Raw genomic sequence first — 16,439 nt, forward strand, 5'->3', positions numbered from 1 at the left:
TTCCCAATTTCTCAGAACTTTATGTATCTTCATTTTTCTCGAAACGTCTACCATAAAAACCAAGTCAGTTTTAGGGAGAAGAAGATGGTTTTTATCACCAGATACATGCTTTTCCCAGGAATGAAACAATCCCAGGGTTGGAAGGGCCTTGAGTGATCATTCAATCAAGACATCCTTTTGCAGGCAGATCTACATGTAGGGAATCAATTCTATTTGTGAAGATGTATAGAATGAACACTTATTCTAGCCCAACACACAAACAGGTACATCTCATCCTTCTGCAATCTTGAGGAAAGAGCTCCCCAATTTTCATCTACTTTTAGACTCAAAGGCAAAATTGCTGATGCTGTGATGTTTGTCACTAGTGCCTAAGGCCCCAAAGAGAGGGCTTATGTTATGGACAAGGCCCATGGTTAGGACGAATAAATTAAACCTCCTCGGTTGGGTTCCTGGAGTGGTATTGAATAGAAATCCAGACTTTGGTCTTAAAGTTTAGTATCTCAGCTGGGAACTCTGGCTACCCATCTTATTAGCTCTATGATCTTGGATAAGAAGGTTGACTTCCTTGAGACTGTTACATCATGTAAAACTGTGATGATATAATACTAATCCACAGAGCTGTGATGGTTATATGTGAAAGCACATGAAGTGGTGCCTGAAACATAGTGGTTTTCAAAAGTTATTAATTTTCCTCTGATGTAGAAAATGATGGCCAACGAAATTTGCCTAAGAAATAGAGTTTGGTACAAAGAAATGGGGATGCACTGGGCCAAATTTCAGCAGGGACACTTAAAGCAATTAAATGATCCTTACAGGATCAAACAAGTTAATAAAGCTTCTAAAATGCAGTAGCCTACAACTTAGATTGCTGTAGTCCACCACTGAATGTCTAAATATTCTGCTAACTCTGCCTCCATTTACCAAGAGGTACTGTGATGTCATGTTCTTTAAGGCTTTCCAAAGTGATCGTAAACTTTGTTAAGCATTAGAAAAGGAACTGGAGAGTAAAGAAGATTATGTTTATTAGCTCATTTTCTATTTTTTTAAATTAATTCATTTTTGGCTGTGTTGGGTCTTTGTTGCTGCGCGCGGGCTTTCTCTAGTTGTGGTGAGCAGGGGCTACTCTTCGTTGCGGTGCACGGACTTCTCATTGCGGTGGCTTCTCTTGTTGCGGAGCATGGGCTCTAGGTGTGCAGGCTTCAGTAGTTGTGGCTCGTGGGCTCTAGAGCACAGGCTCCGTAGTTGTGGTGCATGGGCTTAGTTGCTCCGCAGCATGTGGGATCTTCCCAGACCAGGGCTCGAACCTGTGTCCCCTGCATTGGCAGGCATATTCTTAACCACTGCGCCACCTGGGCAACCCCTATTAGCTCATTTTCTTTCCATGCACTTTATTAAGCAAGGAGCAAAGGTGCCAGGATGTGTCAACCTTATCACATTCCTTTCACACAAATATCCTGTAATAGCTGAAATTGATCCTCAATATCTGGGTACCTTAGATAGTAAAAACCTTATTTATTTATTATTATTCTTTTGTCGACCTGTTGACAGGTATTTAGGGCAATTTTCATCAGAGGCATCTTTATGTCCTGCCTTTTCACTCTTTATGTCCTGCCTTTTCACTCTTCCTTCTGAAGTGCAGCTCTTCTCAGATTTTCTTTTTTGTTTTTATTTTAAAACTCCCATACAATTTGTATTTTACTTTGAAATAAATTGTCTTAAATATGCCATGACTGTTCAAGAAAGAGACTCTAAAAATATCTTGCCTGAGGTTTCTGGATCTACCTTCCCTGTCAGAACTATGTTAGCACATAATGCTAACTGGCAATAACAAACGCAAATATGGTAGAAACATGTCAGTTAAGACAGCTATCAATTTTGAGATACGCTTCTTTGGAAAGCCATCCGCACTTTAGAGAAAACTATTTGGGGAATTAGCCACACTCATTTTGCATAAACAGTGAACTGCAATGAGAAAGGAGGGAAGTGATAATGCTTGTAGGCTACAAGTTTTTGTTTGTTTGTTTGTTTTGCGGTACGTGGGCCTCTCACTGTTGTGGCCTCTCCCGTTGCCGAGCACAGGCTCCGGACGCGCAGGCTCAGCGGCCATGGCTCATGGGCCCAGCCGCTCCGCGTCATGTGGGATCTTCCCAGACCGGGGCACGAACCCGTGTCCCCTGCATGGGCAGGCGGACTCTCAACCACTGCGCCACCAGGGAAGCCCAAGGCTACAAGTTTTGAGGAAAAAACCGCACCTGAAATTGAGTTGTACGGATACAAAATGCATTAAACCTTCTGCTGAGCTTATATATTATTTATATATGTATACGTGAATATGTGTGTGTATGTATATATATGTATATATACACATACACGTTCTAAGGTGAACGATCCAGTATGTGTGTTTTTCTAAACTAGCCAGGGATTACCTTGGAATTGCTAAACAGTGCGTTACCAGCTCCCCTGATTCTCCCCCTCAGCTACTCTCTCCCTCTACCCTCAAATAACCATTCAGGAGGGAATGTCATTGTCTACTTGATAAACTCAAGTCCAGAGCCATGGAGTCATTCAGTGGTTTAGGGCCAATCAAAGCCATGGCATTTCAGGTATCTTTTTGCAAAAGTTCCCAAGTGAATTCTCCTCTGACTCCCATTCTAACCCTGCCCTTCAGTTATATGACCTTGGAGGAAGTCCTGTCCTTTTGCACTGCTATGTCCTTACTGTGTAGAATGAGATTATTATCTACTCTGCCTTATATTATTGTATTGATGAAATCTAGGCTTAATGGAAATGAGGATGTGTAGCAACCCTGATCCTGGAGGGTAAGAGAAATTGTAAGACAGTCAGGAACCAAGGCCTTGAAAATGAAATAACACAGATTGGGCAACTGACTTCTGAACAACTAGTCAGAACTGGCAGAAAAGCAGCCCACAGGTGACGTTGTGTCTTCTTAGGGTATGTGTCTCAGTTCAATAATAAATCTCAGCTGATATTCCATGTCTGCCATGAACTGTTAGATTGATTGTAGTTTCGTGTGTAGAAAGCCCTGGACAAACGCCTTCCCCAAAGGTCCCTCCACAGAGCCTATGCTCTGATGGGTTGCGTTTCCCCGCCCCAGTGGGCAGCTCACTTCCATCCTCAGCCTGAGAAAAAGTTAATTTTCCTTTATCAGTAATGAGGATTGAAAGAGTGAGTGCCTTTCGAAGCTCTTTCACGCTATATGTATAGCCCAACCGAGACAGGTATACAATCCTTAATGTCCTTTAGAAACGGGGTCGGATGACCTGTAGACCAAGGACTCACCTCAAGGATTGACGTCTGCACTTGGAGGATCTGTTCATGGCCTTTGAGCTGCCGGATGCAGATTTTGCAGGACAGCTGGGTGGTGGTGGGCGTGTAGCGTTCCAGGGAGAAGGCACAGTGCAGGGGCTGCCGGTTACCGCACCACACGCGGGAGAATGGGACTTCCTGCGGGGGAGACGGGGGAGAGAAGAGGGCAATGGTGTGCAGAGCCCGGCTGAAGTGAGCAGAGAGCAGGAGGGACCTAATCACAGTAATTAGGATGATGATGATGGCGGTGATGGCAGGAGAGGTAATTGCCTAAGCGACTCCGGTGGAATTGTAGAAATAATGTTCCAGCATATGCCGAGCAGCACAAAAGTAATTAACGTCAATTCCAATGGATAACATTTGAATTCCAAAACCACACTGCAAGAGCTCAGCTTTCACTTGGTGACTCACACAGTTAGAAAGAATACCATCAAAAGTTAATCGTCGTGTCTTTCCATGACAGAAATATTCTAAAAGACTCCTATGGGTAGATTCCTAGGATTACATGCCTACTCCATCCTTCTACCTAAGCCCGGGGTAGGATGACATCTTCTCACTTAAATGAAAATTATGCTGAAGAACTGACTGGCCAGAACTTATGCCCATACCACAAACAAATGCCAAATTGTATAAACATAATGTTGCTAATGTATCCAGCATAAAAATTATACCTACTGCAGAATCATACACACACATACACACACACCCGAGAGAGACACACACAAACACAACAGGCTACCCCAGAACGGTGTAGTTTGCCAACTCCTCATTCATTCAATTCATCCATTCTACAGTTACGTGTACAATGCCTACTAACAACCAGACACTGTACTAGATAAACAAGAACAGGATGAATTGAGGTCTGGTCCCCACTTTCAAGGGATTTATAGACAATTGAGTGGCAAAAGCAATTTTCACTAAATGAGGGGGGAAATTGTAAAATCTGTACACATCTCCCTTTTCCCCATGACCAGCTGGTGCTTGCCACCAGTGGCTCAGGCACGTGGCTTTACACTAATGTGAAGTAGAGGTCAGTCACTGATAATCTTCCATGTACTAAAATGTCTTTCATTCCTACTCAGATCAGGCTGTGGTCCTTGGCAATGACCTCATATTTCCAGCCTATAGTAATCTTCATTCTCCCTTCTTTCTCTTTTCCGCATCCCATTCATTTGCTCTTTCACCTGTTGCTACAAATACAGTTTTCCCCAATACTGATGCTGAAAGGCAGCAACAGATGTATCAAGTCTGGAAGTCTGAGTCTCTGAAGTGTGACTGGCGATGGACCCAGCAGGTGTTTTAAGACAAAGGCCATGATTAGAATTCAATCTACCCACTTTGAGGAACTATGAGTTACCTAGTTATCCCCGAGCTCCAATCTGTACACTTGTTGGTTTCCTCATTTTCTCTATAGGAAGTCTCACAGACCCTGATTTTGGATACTTGCTGGGGGTGGGGGGGACCAGCAGGGAGGGACGGAGTTTAGATTGTTGCAGACTTGAGTACGAGAGAGCCAGCTTTAGGGATTATGAAGGAACGAACTCACGCATTAAACCCTACCACACATCCCAGCAAGGGATGTAAGGGTGTCGTGTTTTTGTTTTGTTTGTTCTGAAACCTGAACCAAGGGAAAGGCAGTGGATCTTTGTCTCAAGAAGTAGAGACAGGGACTCAGAGAAGGTCTATATGTTGACACTGCAGACTTTCATCGACTTTATCCCCGTGCAGAATGTGCGCTGTTAGGAGGCAACTCTCTCTCCACCATCCTCAGTTCTCCCCTACATGGCAGGGGCTGGAAGCCTGAAAACTACATTTCACAGGTCTCTCCAGCAGGGAGTTCACATTTCCGTTCTGCCAGTGAGAAGTACTTGTTTCAAACTTGGAAGGAAGAGGAGGGAGCAGAAGCCTCTTGCTCGCTGCTCCTCTGACAGCAGCGAGCAAACCCAAAGGGTTCAGCTGACAGCACATGTGAGGTTTGCAGGGGCTTCTGAGAGCCATCTGCTTCAGGGGACTTGTGTTTTCCTGAAATCACCAAACTTGCTGGTTTCCTTATATCACTAGTGGCTTTCTCTGCCCTTGGCTCTCCTAGGCTTTCCAAAGGCTTTCTAAGCACATAAATCCTTTGATTGCATTTCCCCTTGATTGAAATATCTTTTCTTGACCCAAACCATTCTCCAATGAAACACCAGTGGCTTAGAAGAAGTTCTCTTAGAAACTAAGATGAGCTGGGCAGCGCTGGAAGGTTCACTAGTGGGTTCCACAGAGAGGCTCTCATCCAGGGGCAACTCTGGGAGAAGCGTGAAGCTAATGGTCACTAAGGAAGCACGTGGCTGCCGCACAGCTTGCTTACGCCACCAGCAAGACAGCACAGGTCCAGCCCACTTTCTTCCTAAACTGAGAGTTTTTCTTATGAGCTCTTCCCTCTCTCTCCTAGCAGCAGAAGGCACTTCGGATCGGTGTGGCCTCCCAGCAGCCTTTAGAGGAAGTCATTCCCTAAAACACTCAAAAATGACTTTTCACCTGCCCCCAATCCTATACCAGAGAAAACAGTAATAATACGTATTTACAAGGTCTGCCGTTTCTCCTCATTGTGTAATCCGACGCTTTTCACGCTCCTCCATGGTTTAGTAAACCACGGGTAACCCTCACTTCATATCTCAGCCTCCAGCTCTTGTGTCTCTGTCTCCTGAACTCTTCAAAACCCCATCTGCTCACGTACGCCCAACTGCCCATTTCTCTGTGGAGAACTCCAACAGCTACATCTTTGGTTTTTATTTCATTATCACCCATCACTGACATTATACCCCTAATCAATTATAAACATTATAAACAATTATAAACATTATACCCCAAATCAACCAACAATTTTAGCTGGCCTTTCCCTTCTCAGACAGGTCTACCTTTTGAAAACGGATCATCACCATCTCTGTCTCATCGTCATTCTCCTCCAATTTTTCTATCTCCACGCGTAATCTTCTCTGATGTCATCATAGCTAACTGGGAGTAAAGTGTTCAGCAACCTTCCTATCTTCAGTCTCTACTACACGAGTTAATGAGGGGGTTGAGGCTTGACTGGGGAGGAAACAGGAAGCAGTTGCTTGGTATTCTTTAGGGAAGAGCTTATGGTCTCTCTTTTACCTGTAATCATGAGTTGGTAGGGGGGGCACTGATGTGACCACATCACTTGGGAACTCTGCTTTCATTACATGATTCCTCTGCTTGGGGGACCAGAATGGCCCCAGGATGCCTGCGTGATAAACACAGCCCCCTGGGACTTCCCTGGTGGCCCAGTGGTTAGGACTCTGCGGTTCGGCTGCAGGGGAACTAAGATCCCACATGCTGTGCAGCCAACGAAACAAAACAAAACACAGTCCCTTGCCTGGCCTTCAAGGGCTTCTTCCATCCTCGATCACCTCATCCTCACTCTCTCCAGTCTCAGTGTACAGGCCCTCAAACTCACTCCCTTCCCCAAGCCAGTACGTTTTGATAGAGTTACTCTGCACCATCCCCTTCAACGAAAGTAACTATAACAGAGGGCTCTACGGTTCACAGGTGTTTTTGCCTAACTAAGCTAACTAAGGAGGTTTTTGTTTTCTAAATCTGAAATTTGAGTCATTACAGTGTAATATCAATGTTTGCACTTCAGGGCTCTAGACAGAGCTGAATTCAAGGTCCAGATCTTAAACAAACCTACACTTTTTCTGCAGTAGCTTTGAATCCTAGGTAATGCTTACCTTCCTTAAAAAAAAAAAAAAAAGGCACTGACCACTTACTGAAAAGTATCCTCCGTGGTGTCCCTTGCTAAATTTTGTATATTTTCTCCTGAGAACACTGGAAAAACCCACCACAGAGATAATGTTTTCTTGCAGAAAGACGTGAGAATCAGCAAACAAAAAAATTCTTCTCTTTTCTCTTTCCATTCTACTGCACACAATCAAAACATTTTAAAAATCTGATATTGAGACAGTGTCAAAAGAATATCTTTTAATTGTTGAGTAGCAGCTACCAGTAGTGCTCAACAAAACACTGAAAAATAATAGAATTAGAAGCACTGTGATTAGTGTGTTTTCAGGGCAATCACCTTTGCTTTCATTTATTCAAAAAAAAATAAAGGCAAAACACCAAGCTGCTCACTGAGCTGGGAGGAATTATGTGGAAAGTAATACAAGAGGACAAAGTGTAGCAAAGTTCTGGGTGTTTAAAGAATTCCGGAAATGTTTTCATTTTGAGTCCCATTATAATTAGTTTCCTAGCAGATGGGGACCATGTAAATCATATCCTAGCAGGAGACAGACACTGGGTTCTCCAAGATACGTAGCATGCTGTAAGACAAGCTGCTTTTATCCTACAGAGGTGACAGCCTGGCTTGGTGTTTTGTAGGATTTAGAAAATAAATTAATATTTTATCGCATACTGTTTACTACAGCTTCTTCACCCCACAGGCAGCAAGGAATGAAGGAAACAATGATTAAGTAGCTCTCAGGTGCCAGTAACCTACTGAGAGCAGAGTTATTTCCCTCTAAAGGAGGGTTGCTAAGTCTTCCAAGGGGACAACAGCGTATCACTAATTGTGGTAACATCTTAAGAAAAGGGGGCATAATTAATTGTTTATTTTGGAAGGACTAGTGTTGTGGGCTTCATTTTTTTCTTTGAATCAAGGTTGGTGGGGGCTATGGTAACCAGATCTCCTAAGAACTCACATACCCTTCCCTTTCACCCATCATACCTGGTTTCACAAGCAATAAGGGTTGTGGCCTAGCATTTTATAAACTGTCGTCCTCCAGAATCGAAACCAACAAGATTTAAAATCTAGTTGGTCCTAATATGTAGGCTCTCATCACATAGCTCTGGACCCAGTCTTGAACTCACATCATTCTAAAAACATCTCTTGGTTGGTGTCTGAGAGCGCAACTATTCTATGCACTAGATACCTCCCTGAGAAATTCCACCTTTCCCGGAAGAGAAAAGGAAGGTTGTTTTTAGGAGAGTAAGCTTTGGGTACCAACTGGAATATGTCAATTCCCAGATTCCTGATTTGAAGTTAGAGAAAGGGAGAGAGGAATAAGAAGACAAGAATACCAGAGGTCTTCTACCCACTGACTTGGAAGATGACAGGGACATTTACCAGTTGAAGGAGAGACCTATCAATGATGTCAGGAGTAGTGAGGTTTTCTGTCTCCACAATAGTGCTCTGTGAGTTCTTATCCACTAAGCCGTAACAAAAAGCCATTCTCTATTATCCACACCGAGTTTGTCAGCGCACATGATGTTCTCCATGAAGTTCAAGCATTCTGAACAAAAACCCTCCCCAGAGTGTGAGAATCTGATGCCTGGAGCAAACACAGCATGGCCATTAAGACAAGCACAACATGTTAGGCGTACTGCTGGGGGTTCAGTGATCACAGGAGCAAAGAAATTGGTTGTAAGGGTGGTGAAGAGAAAGGAAGACTAGAGCAGAAAGCCATTTGTGGGGAAGAAAAATGAAGTGGAAATGAAAACTCAGTGGCAAGCCTCCTGGTGCAGAGAAAATTAAATTGTTTCTCAGCCTTCCAAGACTCTTTCAAATGATGCTCAATTACAGAAGGCAAATGCTTCTAGCTGTTCACAACCTCTATGTAATCCAACCCATCCTGGCAGTAAAGCTGGTTGGGTTTTCTTGCTGCCAGTGCCCTTTGCCTTTGGCCATCCCTGTTGCATCCTCTGGGGTGGGCAGGCGTTAACCTCCACCAAGCTTTTTCTACGAGGCTCTCTTTGGAATCCCTGGTGTTGGAATTGTTGTTTAAGTGCCACTGAGAGGTTATGGTTCTTTCATTCTGATTTTTTTTTTTTATCTCCAAGCATTAAACTTAATAGTTACTTTGGACTGAGTCACTTGTACCAGATCCAGTGAAATGATGCCCTTAAATCAATAAAGATTAATACACAGAGGAATTTGCATGACTCAAGGATTTGTTTTAATAATACCCTGAAGTTCAATGTGGACTAGAAACTTTGAATACTGCTTTCTGGGAAACAGAGACACCTAGGTCTAGAACATCATAAATAATACACGTATTCATAGAAAACCTATCTCCATAAAAAAAAAATATGGTAAGGTTTTCGAAAAAATTGTACAGGGCCCTGAGAGAGATTCTTGTTGCTTTGGATGTGCTAAAGTTATACACAGAGGGGGCAATTCCCAAGGTCATGAGAAATCTGAAAAGTAAATATAAAAATACGGCCTTAACCAATTTGAAAATTCTGAAGTTTAGACGTGTAAGGTGTTGGTGGTACAACTTTTTTCTAACTCTCATGGCGTGGTCAAGGTTTTTCTCTTTGAGATTTGGCTTATTTCCATTCTGACAAGCCGGTATATCTTGTGCACGGTTTTTAGAAAATGAATGCTGTAAAGGTGGAAAGGTCAAAGAACCACAAGGCTCTGCAGGTTATGCTGATGGGAAGAACAGAGAAGTCTGAAAGCGTCCTGTGAGTCCAGATCGATCTGAGTCTCCCAGAAGCTTACCCAGAGTGAGGGAAATGTCCTGTCACTTGAAGCACAGATGACTCTAGCTTAAGAAATGGTGGTAGACCAGCTGGCTGCTTCTGATGACAATACTTATCACTGGAAATTTTCATAGAATTCAGTGACAAGATCACACGTTGATATCTTTTTGTGCTAAGCAACTACTCAAAAGCCCTAAAAATGATCCAAGGAGACTCGTAAGTCATCCTGCAGTTTTTTTTAAAGTCTCTAATGATGAGGTGTGTGAACAATCATACGTAAATATTTTTATAGTTACAAAAAGATTCTAAGAGGCATTGACATTGCTTTGTTTTTCAATTTGTGATTTCTTCTTCCCATCTTGCTCAATTCATCTGGTAGCAAGCACTTCATATATACAGGACAGAATCTCTGGTTCCCATCTGGTTGGCCAGAGCTCTCTACAACTCAAAATGATCACCCTTAAAAGGTTTCTCCCTGACATCCGGTTCATTTGTACTTGAACAGGATTAAAACTGTGTCTCATAATGAACTGATGTGAATCAAAACAAACCCACAAACATCCTGCTCTAAGTTGTTAAATGACCACCTTCAACCTATCCCGAGTGGTGATTTAAGCAGGAGAGAGAAATGTCACATTACCTGACACACAAGCCCCTTTTTCCCCCACGTGTTAGAAACCCATGGATTTATGACAATAGGTTTCATTCCCTGGGTGTAGTCCAAACTGTTACATGTCTGTGACAGTTTTGAAATTAAATCCATAGTTTTAAAGGAGGAGGAAAGTCAAGAGTACCTTCACCGGGGCTTGTGATCTACTTGCTGGTTAAAGCAAAGCTATTTCTGTCAGAAACCCATTTGGCCAGTACCTGGCATGCAGTGAATGGTTTAATTCTCCAGAGGAATGGGGGGATATCAAGGACAGAGATCTGAAGACTAAAGGTATTCCCTTTGAAATGCAGCAACTTTGGTTCTTCCAGGAGTTGTCCGCCTTGATGCCTTTCATCTGAAACCACTTCCTAGAGGGCAAGAAAAAGAAAGAAGCACAACAATAAAGTACCCAATTTCCTCCACGTTTTCCTTCCACAGATTCGTATACTCCCTCTCATGTGTCTCCCAGGAATCGACAAACAGCGTGATGAGCACGCTCTACTTTTATACCCCACCCCCATCCTTGCAAGGTCAGGACTAAGGGGCTACATACAGGCTGCTGAGAAACAAGGATCTGGACACAAAGAAACAATTGTTCTTCATTACTGTATTGTTGAGGCTTTTACACACACCGTGCCTGTCTTTAAAACTGGAAGACCTCCTTTGCCCCAAGCAAACTGTCATACTATTGAGTTTCCAGAACTGTGTGAATTTCATCCTGATATCGCCATAATCAAGGGATGTATTTGTACTTAACCTAACGCATCATCATATTTCGTGAGAAAGGGAGACACAGCCCCTCCTCCGCTCTGGTTCCCTTGTTTGTCACTAACACAGGCATCATCCAATATTTATCCTCTAGCTCAAAATAAATGTTGCAAATGCATGTATCATGTTTATTTGTAGTAATGTTCACAGAAGTTATGCCAAAAGGCCAAGAAAAACTAAGTTGCCAAGTCAGTTTCAGCTCAGAAAAAAAAAGGAATCAAATTCCTGAGATAAATACTCCTTTATCTTTCACTGACAAATCTTTATATCTCATACAAACACAGTTCACATACATTCTATTAAGCAAACCATTTAACTGGTTTCAAATTTGTGGCGTTTAGAATCATCTCCATAAGACAAGTGAAATAATAGAACAGACATGAGTGCTATAAAATGTCAAACTACTGTAGGGGGTGAGGTTTTCAGTGTTAGTGGAGATGAAAGATTTCCCTAAATCCCCATTTAAAAAAAATCACCGTTAACTGACTTATAATTTCCTTGCAGAGCTAGGATAAATAGGAAAACTGAAATCCTTTAATGATGTCCTATAATCTTCCCAGAGTCTCAAAAAGGTTGTAAGAAGCCAAGCAAATAGGTTTATAAATACAATGAAACTTACATTTCAATTATCAGGGAGTGAAAACAGCTTCAGAAGTTATCTTTCCCATCTCTTGTCTATGTATAGATTAACATTAATGAAAATGTTTCTAAGAGGCAGCTTTCCAGCTTTTATCCTTCATGTACACACAAACTGTTAACAGGCTACTAGTGTCTCTTCTCAGGACTAAACGATTCCATTCCAGTGTCATTTTCTCCAACTCTTGGGGTGTGGAAGGGGTGTGCCTTGGGGCCCTGAGTCAGCACTGAACTCGCTGCGATGATGGAAGTGGTCCATACCTGTGCTTTCCAATATGGTATCCACTAGCCAGAGTGGTTAGAGTGACTAAGGAACTAAGATTTTCATTTTAGTTAATTCAAATGTAGATACGCACACATGGTTGGCAATTACTGCACTGGACAGGGCAGTGCTAGATAATTCATTACCTTGTGGGTCTAAGCGTTGGACATAATAACACAGTGGTCAGTGTCTAGTGAGGGCTGCAAGCAGTGGAAGGAAAGAGGCAGGGTGGGAGGGAAGGGAATTAATGCCAGACGCTGGCTTTAGGTCTTTACGGATCCTGGTCTGTTCCCTCTTTTGAGATTTAATGAGTGTCCAGTGGAGCAGTGCTTGAGCTGGGCACTGCGTGGACAGAAATGAAACACCAAGGAGCGCACAGTCTAGAGAGAGGGTCAGAACAGCAAGCATATGAGTATAATATAGTGTCTAACTATTACAAATATGTATATTCCCAAAGGTTAAGGCAAGACAGAGGGTGCCTAACCCAGATGGGCAGAAAGGCCAGGAAATGAATTGGGAAATTAATAGAGGAAGTGATATTTGAACTGAGCCTGGAAGTAAATATAGGGGCTACTCATGGGAAAGGGAGGGAGAGTGCATTCCAGACACTGAATGGGCTCTGCACAAAGGCACGGAGGCCAGACAGAGCTGGGATAGAAGGTTAGGGTGGAAAGTGTATGGCTGGAGGTGATGAATATTATAGGGCAGGGGCCAATCACGAATTCTCCCTTACCATGCTAGGGACTTGTATTTTTGTTTAGAGTAATGTTGTTCGGGTTTCAGGGAGTAGGAGAATTTTCTGAGGGTTATATATACTCAAGAGGGCACTCATCTTGTAAGCCAAAAATGGAAGCACAGGCTTCTAATCACATTTCTGCATGGTCTTGGGCAAGTCACTTAATCTTTAGGCATCAGTTCTTTACTTGGGTTTACCCACAGCCAAGCAAAATCATTAGCATGGTAATATACTACCTGCTTTTTGCCATTCAAGGTTAGAAACAGGGACACATAAGAAATTGGCTTATTCAAACCATATTAAAGCCATGGAATAACAACGATGTTGACTTGTCAAAGTATATTTGACTGGGTAGGCTCTCTGAAGTGTATCCCTGTTCTTTAAATCTGACTTGCCTGAAAGTACAGAGAAATAAACCGAGGTCAGGCGATGAAGTGACTTGTTCACTTGGTGAATTACTTGGTGTAGAGCTAGTCTATTTTAATATTTAGAAATGACATAGCATCATCACACTTGAAGGGAACTTAAGGTAGTTAGTGATTTAAAACTTGATTATTTACAGAGGAAAACATGGAGACCCTCCCCCTTACCCCCAAGAAAGTGATTTGCCTGAAGCCACATGGCTAGTGACAGAGCTACTATATCAGTACCTGTTCATGGTCTAGTATTTTTTCTACTAGATTTCCCTGCATTTTCCTATACTATGCTTGATTTTTTTAAGAGTCATGTGAAGGTCAGACTGCTATTAACACTGTCCCATAAGTAATTTTTCATTACTGCAAGATATATGTAAAGATGACATAAGTCAGTCTGTTTTTCAATAAATGCTGGAGAGGGTGTGGAGAAAAGGGAACGCTCTTGCACTGCTGGTGGGAATGTAAATTGGTGCAGCCACTGTGGAGGACAGTATGGGAGGTTCCTTAAAAAACTAAAAACTGAGCTATCATATAACCCAGCAATCCCACTCCTGGGCATATATCTGGAGAAAAACATGGTCCAGAAGGAGACATGCACCCCACTGTTCACTGCAGTACTATTTACAATAGCCAGGACATGGAAGCAACCTAAATGTCCATTGACAGAGGAATGGATAAAGAAGATGTGGTACATATATACAATGGAATATTACTCAGCCATAAAAAAGAATGAAATAGTGCCATTTGCAGCAACGTGGGTGGACTTAGAGATTGTCATACTGAGTAAGTCAGACAGAGAAAGAGAAATATCGTATGATATCACTTATATGCGGAATCTAAAAAGAAATGATACAAATGAATGTATTTATAAAACAGAAATGGACTCACAGACTTCGAGAGTGAATTTATGGTTACCGGGGAGTGGGGGGTGGGCGGAAGGGTGGAGGGAAGGGATAGTTAGGGAGTTTGGGATTGACATGTACACACTGCTATATTTAAAAAGGATAACCAACAAGGACCTACTGTATAGTACAGGGAACTCTGCTTAATGTTATGTGGCAGTCTGGATGGGAGGGGAGTCTGGGGGAGAACGGATACATGTACATGTATGGCTGAGTCGCTTAGCTGTGCACCTGAAACTATCACAGCATTGTTAATCAGCTATACTCCAATATAAAATAAAAAGGTTTTGCCCTGTGGTTATATATACTATCTAAGCCATCCCTGAGGATATTAGGAATTTTTAAAATGTATATCCACTTACAATTATCACCGAGGAAAATGGCACCTCTTAAAGATTTCTGCTTTAGGGCCTCCAATTTAAATATAACCATAATTTATTTTTACTTTTTTTTTGATTACTTTAATCTCCACATACTGAACCAGCTACATACAATTAACAGTGTCTTGTAACCTTGTACAAAATATTAAGCAATTATAGCTATTTTGTAACAAACCAATTACTTATTAAAATGAAGAAGCCCAATAATGAACTCATCACTGTATTTATATATTTGTAAAGGCACAACTGGCTTCAGAGTGCAAGCTTAAATCCCTCTCCAAATAGGATAAATTGTACTTAACGCAGAATTCCCAGTTACGCCCCTTAAACCTATTGTATTCCGCTCAGGGGCTGGGCCTAGACATTGTATTTTTAAATACTTCTCAGATGACGCCAATGTCCAGCCAGGTTTGGGAATCAGTGGTACAAACAACCCTGCTGAGCTCCTTCGGAGTCATTCACACGGACGCATCACCCTGAGAGTGGAATCTGATATCCATTTGACTTTTTCCTATCTGCCTCCTAGGTGATAAGGGCCCTTGGCCAAACCTCTGAGTCTACTGTTAAATTGATATCTGTGTTAATTAAAGTAGAAAGTAGGGTCTGGCTGGTTTCTTGTATATAAGATGCACCTAAAGGCTATGGTTGGTGGTTTTTCTGTCTCTTCTATTTCATCATTTCACATTGGCGGTTGCTAGTCATCCAGGGCTAGGAGTTGTGGCCAGGAGAAACTTGTGCTTTGTGCCTCACTGAGCCATTTATGTTGATTTAATGAGACAGGCAGCGACATTCAGGTGTGCTTCAGGGATACTAAAACAAGCAGGCTGAATTTACATATTTATGAGACAAAACTGTTGAACTTAAGTGCGCGCACACACACACACACACACAGAAGTTATGTCGCTGTGGTGTTTTCCTTTAACTGCTTTACGTGAATGATATTTTCCAAGGTTGTATTATTGATAAACACAAGAGCTACATCTGGAGGAAATCCTCTGAAATTAGATTCTAAATCTCCATTAATGCCAAGTAAGTAATGAGGACCCAGAGGTACTGAATAGCAGTGCTGGGAGAAATTGAGAAAAAAATTAGTTGTGTTTTTTTTTTCCCCCTAAGATAGGGCAAGTGCTTAATTCCTTGCTTTCCCTATGTTAAGGTTTGTTTGAACTGTGTGTGTGTGTGTGTGTGTGTGTGTGTGAGAGAGAGAGAGAGAGAATGTAATAAAATACAATAACAAAAACCTAGGTCTTAACATGTTACAACTTTGAAAATATATCACCGTTCCTCAACCTTTAGTTTGAATTCATCAAAAGTGCCAATGTCAAACACAAACATAAAATTGCAGCTCTAATTATTACAGAAATACAGGAACAGGAAGGACAAGAAGTCATTGGTCCCTTTCTCACCTTAAGGCAGATGGCATTTGTATTTTTTTAAAAAAGCCTATCTGAGCGGATTTAATTTTCCATTGAGATGGTTTTAGATGTATTTATTAGAACATAGCTTCAAAAATCTGACACCAAATTAATTATGCCTTACCAAGGTGCATGAGGCATTTTGCTTTTGTGATTCAAAGAAATTGCTACTAGGATTCAGATGAAACATCCCCAGAGCAAATGGGAAGCAGCCCTGCAGGAGGCAAAGGAGGGCATGGCAAAAAATGAAGAATGTTTGTTTGATTACTAAAATCCTATAAAGGAATATTTTTTGGTGAGGCCACTGTCTTGCCAGGTCCCCACCTAGTTCTAAGAGGACAGGAGAGTTGGGTCTAGAAGCTGCCCTTCTTCCAAGCATTTCCAGTGAGAAGGTGGGCTTTTGCGGGGACATAGTTTCCCAGGGAGATGGCAATGGCGTGAAAATGCAACCATGTCCTTTAACCA

At 42.1% G+C, this 16,439-nt stretch overlaps 1 protein-coding gene across 2 annotated transcripts in view; it reads right to left on the bottom strand.

Annotated features, from left to right (window-relative positions):
• Window positions 1–16,439, bottom strand: part of UNC5D (unc-5 netrin receptor D) — a 591,371-nt gene that overhangs the window by 29,253 nt on the left and 545,679 nt on the right. The window contains exons 14-16 of one of the 2 annotated variants that reach the window (XM_067721526.1): window positions 10,678–10,827; window positions 3,301–3,465; window positions 1,001–1,313 (exon numbers count right to left, since the gene is read on the bottom strand). In XM_067721526.1, the coding sequence (XP_067577627.1) occupies window positions 1,200–1,313; window positions 3,301–3,465; window positions 10,678–10,827 (429 nt within the window). In that variant the 3' untranslated portion in view covers window positions 1,001–1,199. Of the gene's footprint in view, window positions 1–1,000; window positions 1,314–3,300; window positions 3,466–10,677; window positions 10,828–16,439 lie in introns of those variants that run through there. The other variant, XM_067721525.1, reaches the window with a different exon arrangement.

This window comes from Pseudorca crassidens, chromosome 21, assembly GCF_039906515.1.
Source record: "Pseudorca crassidens isolate mPseCra1 chromosome 21, mPseCra1.hap1, whole genome shotgun sequence".
Classification (NCBI taxonomy): Eukaryota; Metazoa; Chordata; class Mammalia; order Artiodactyla; family Delphinidae; genus Pseudorca; species Pseudorca crassidens.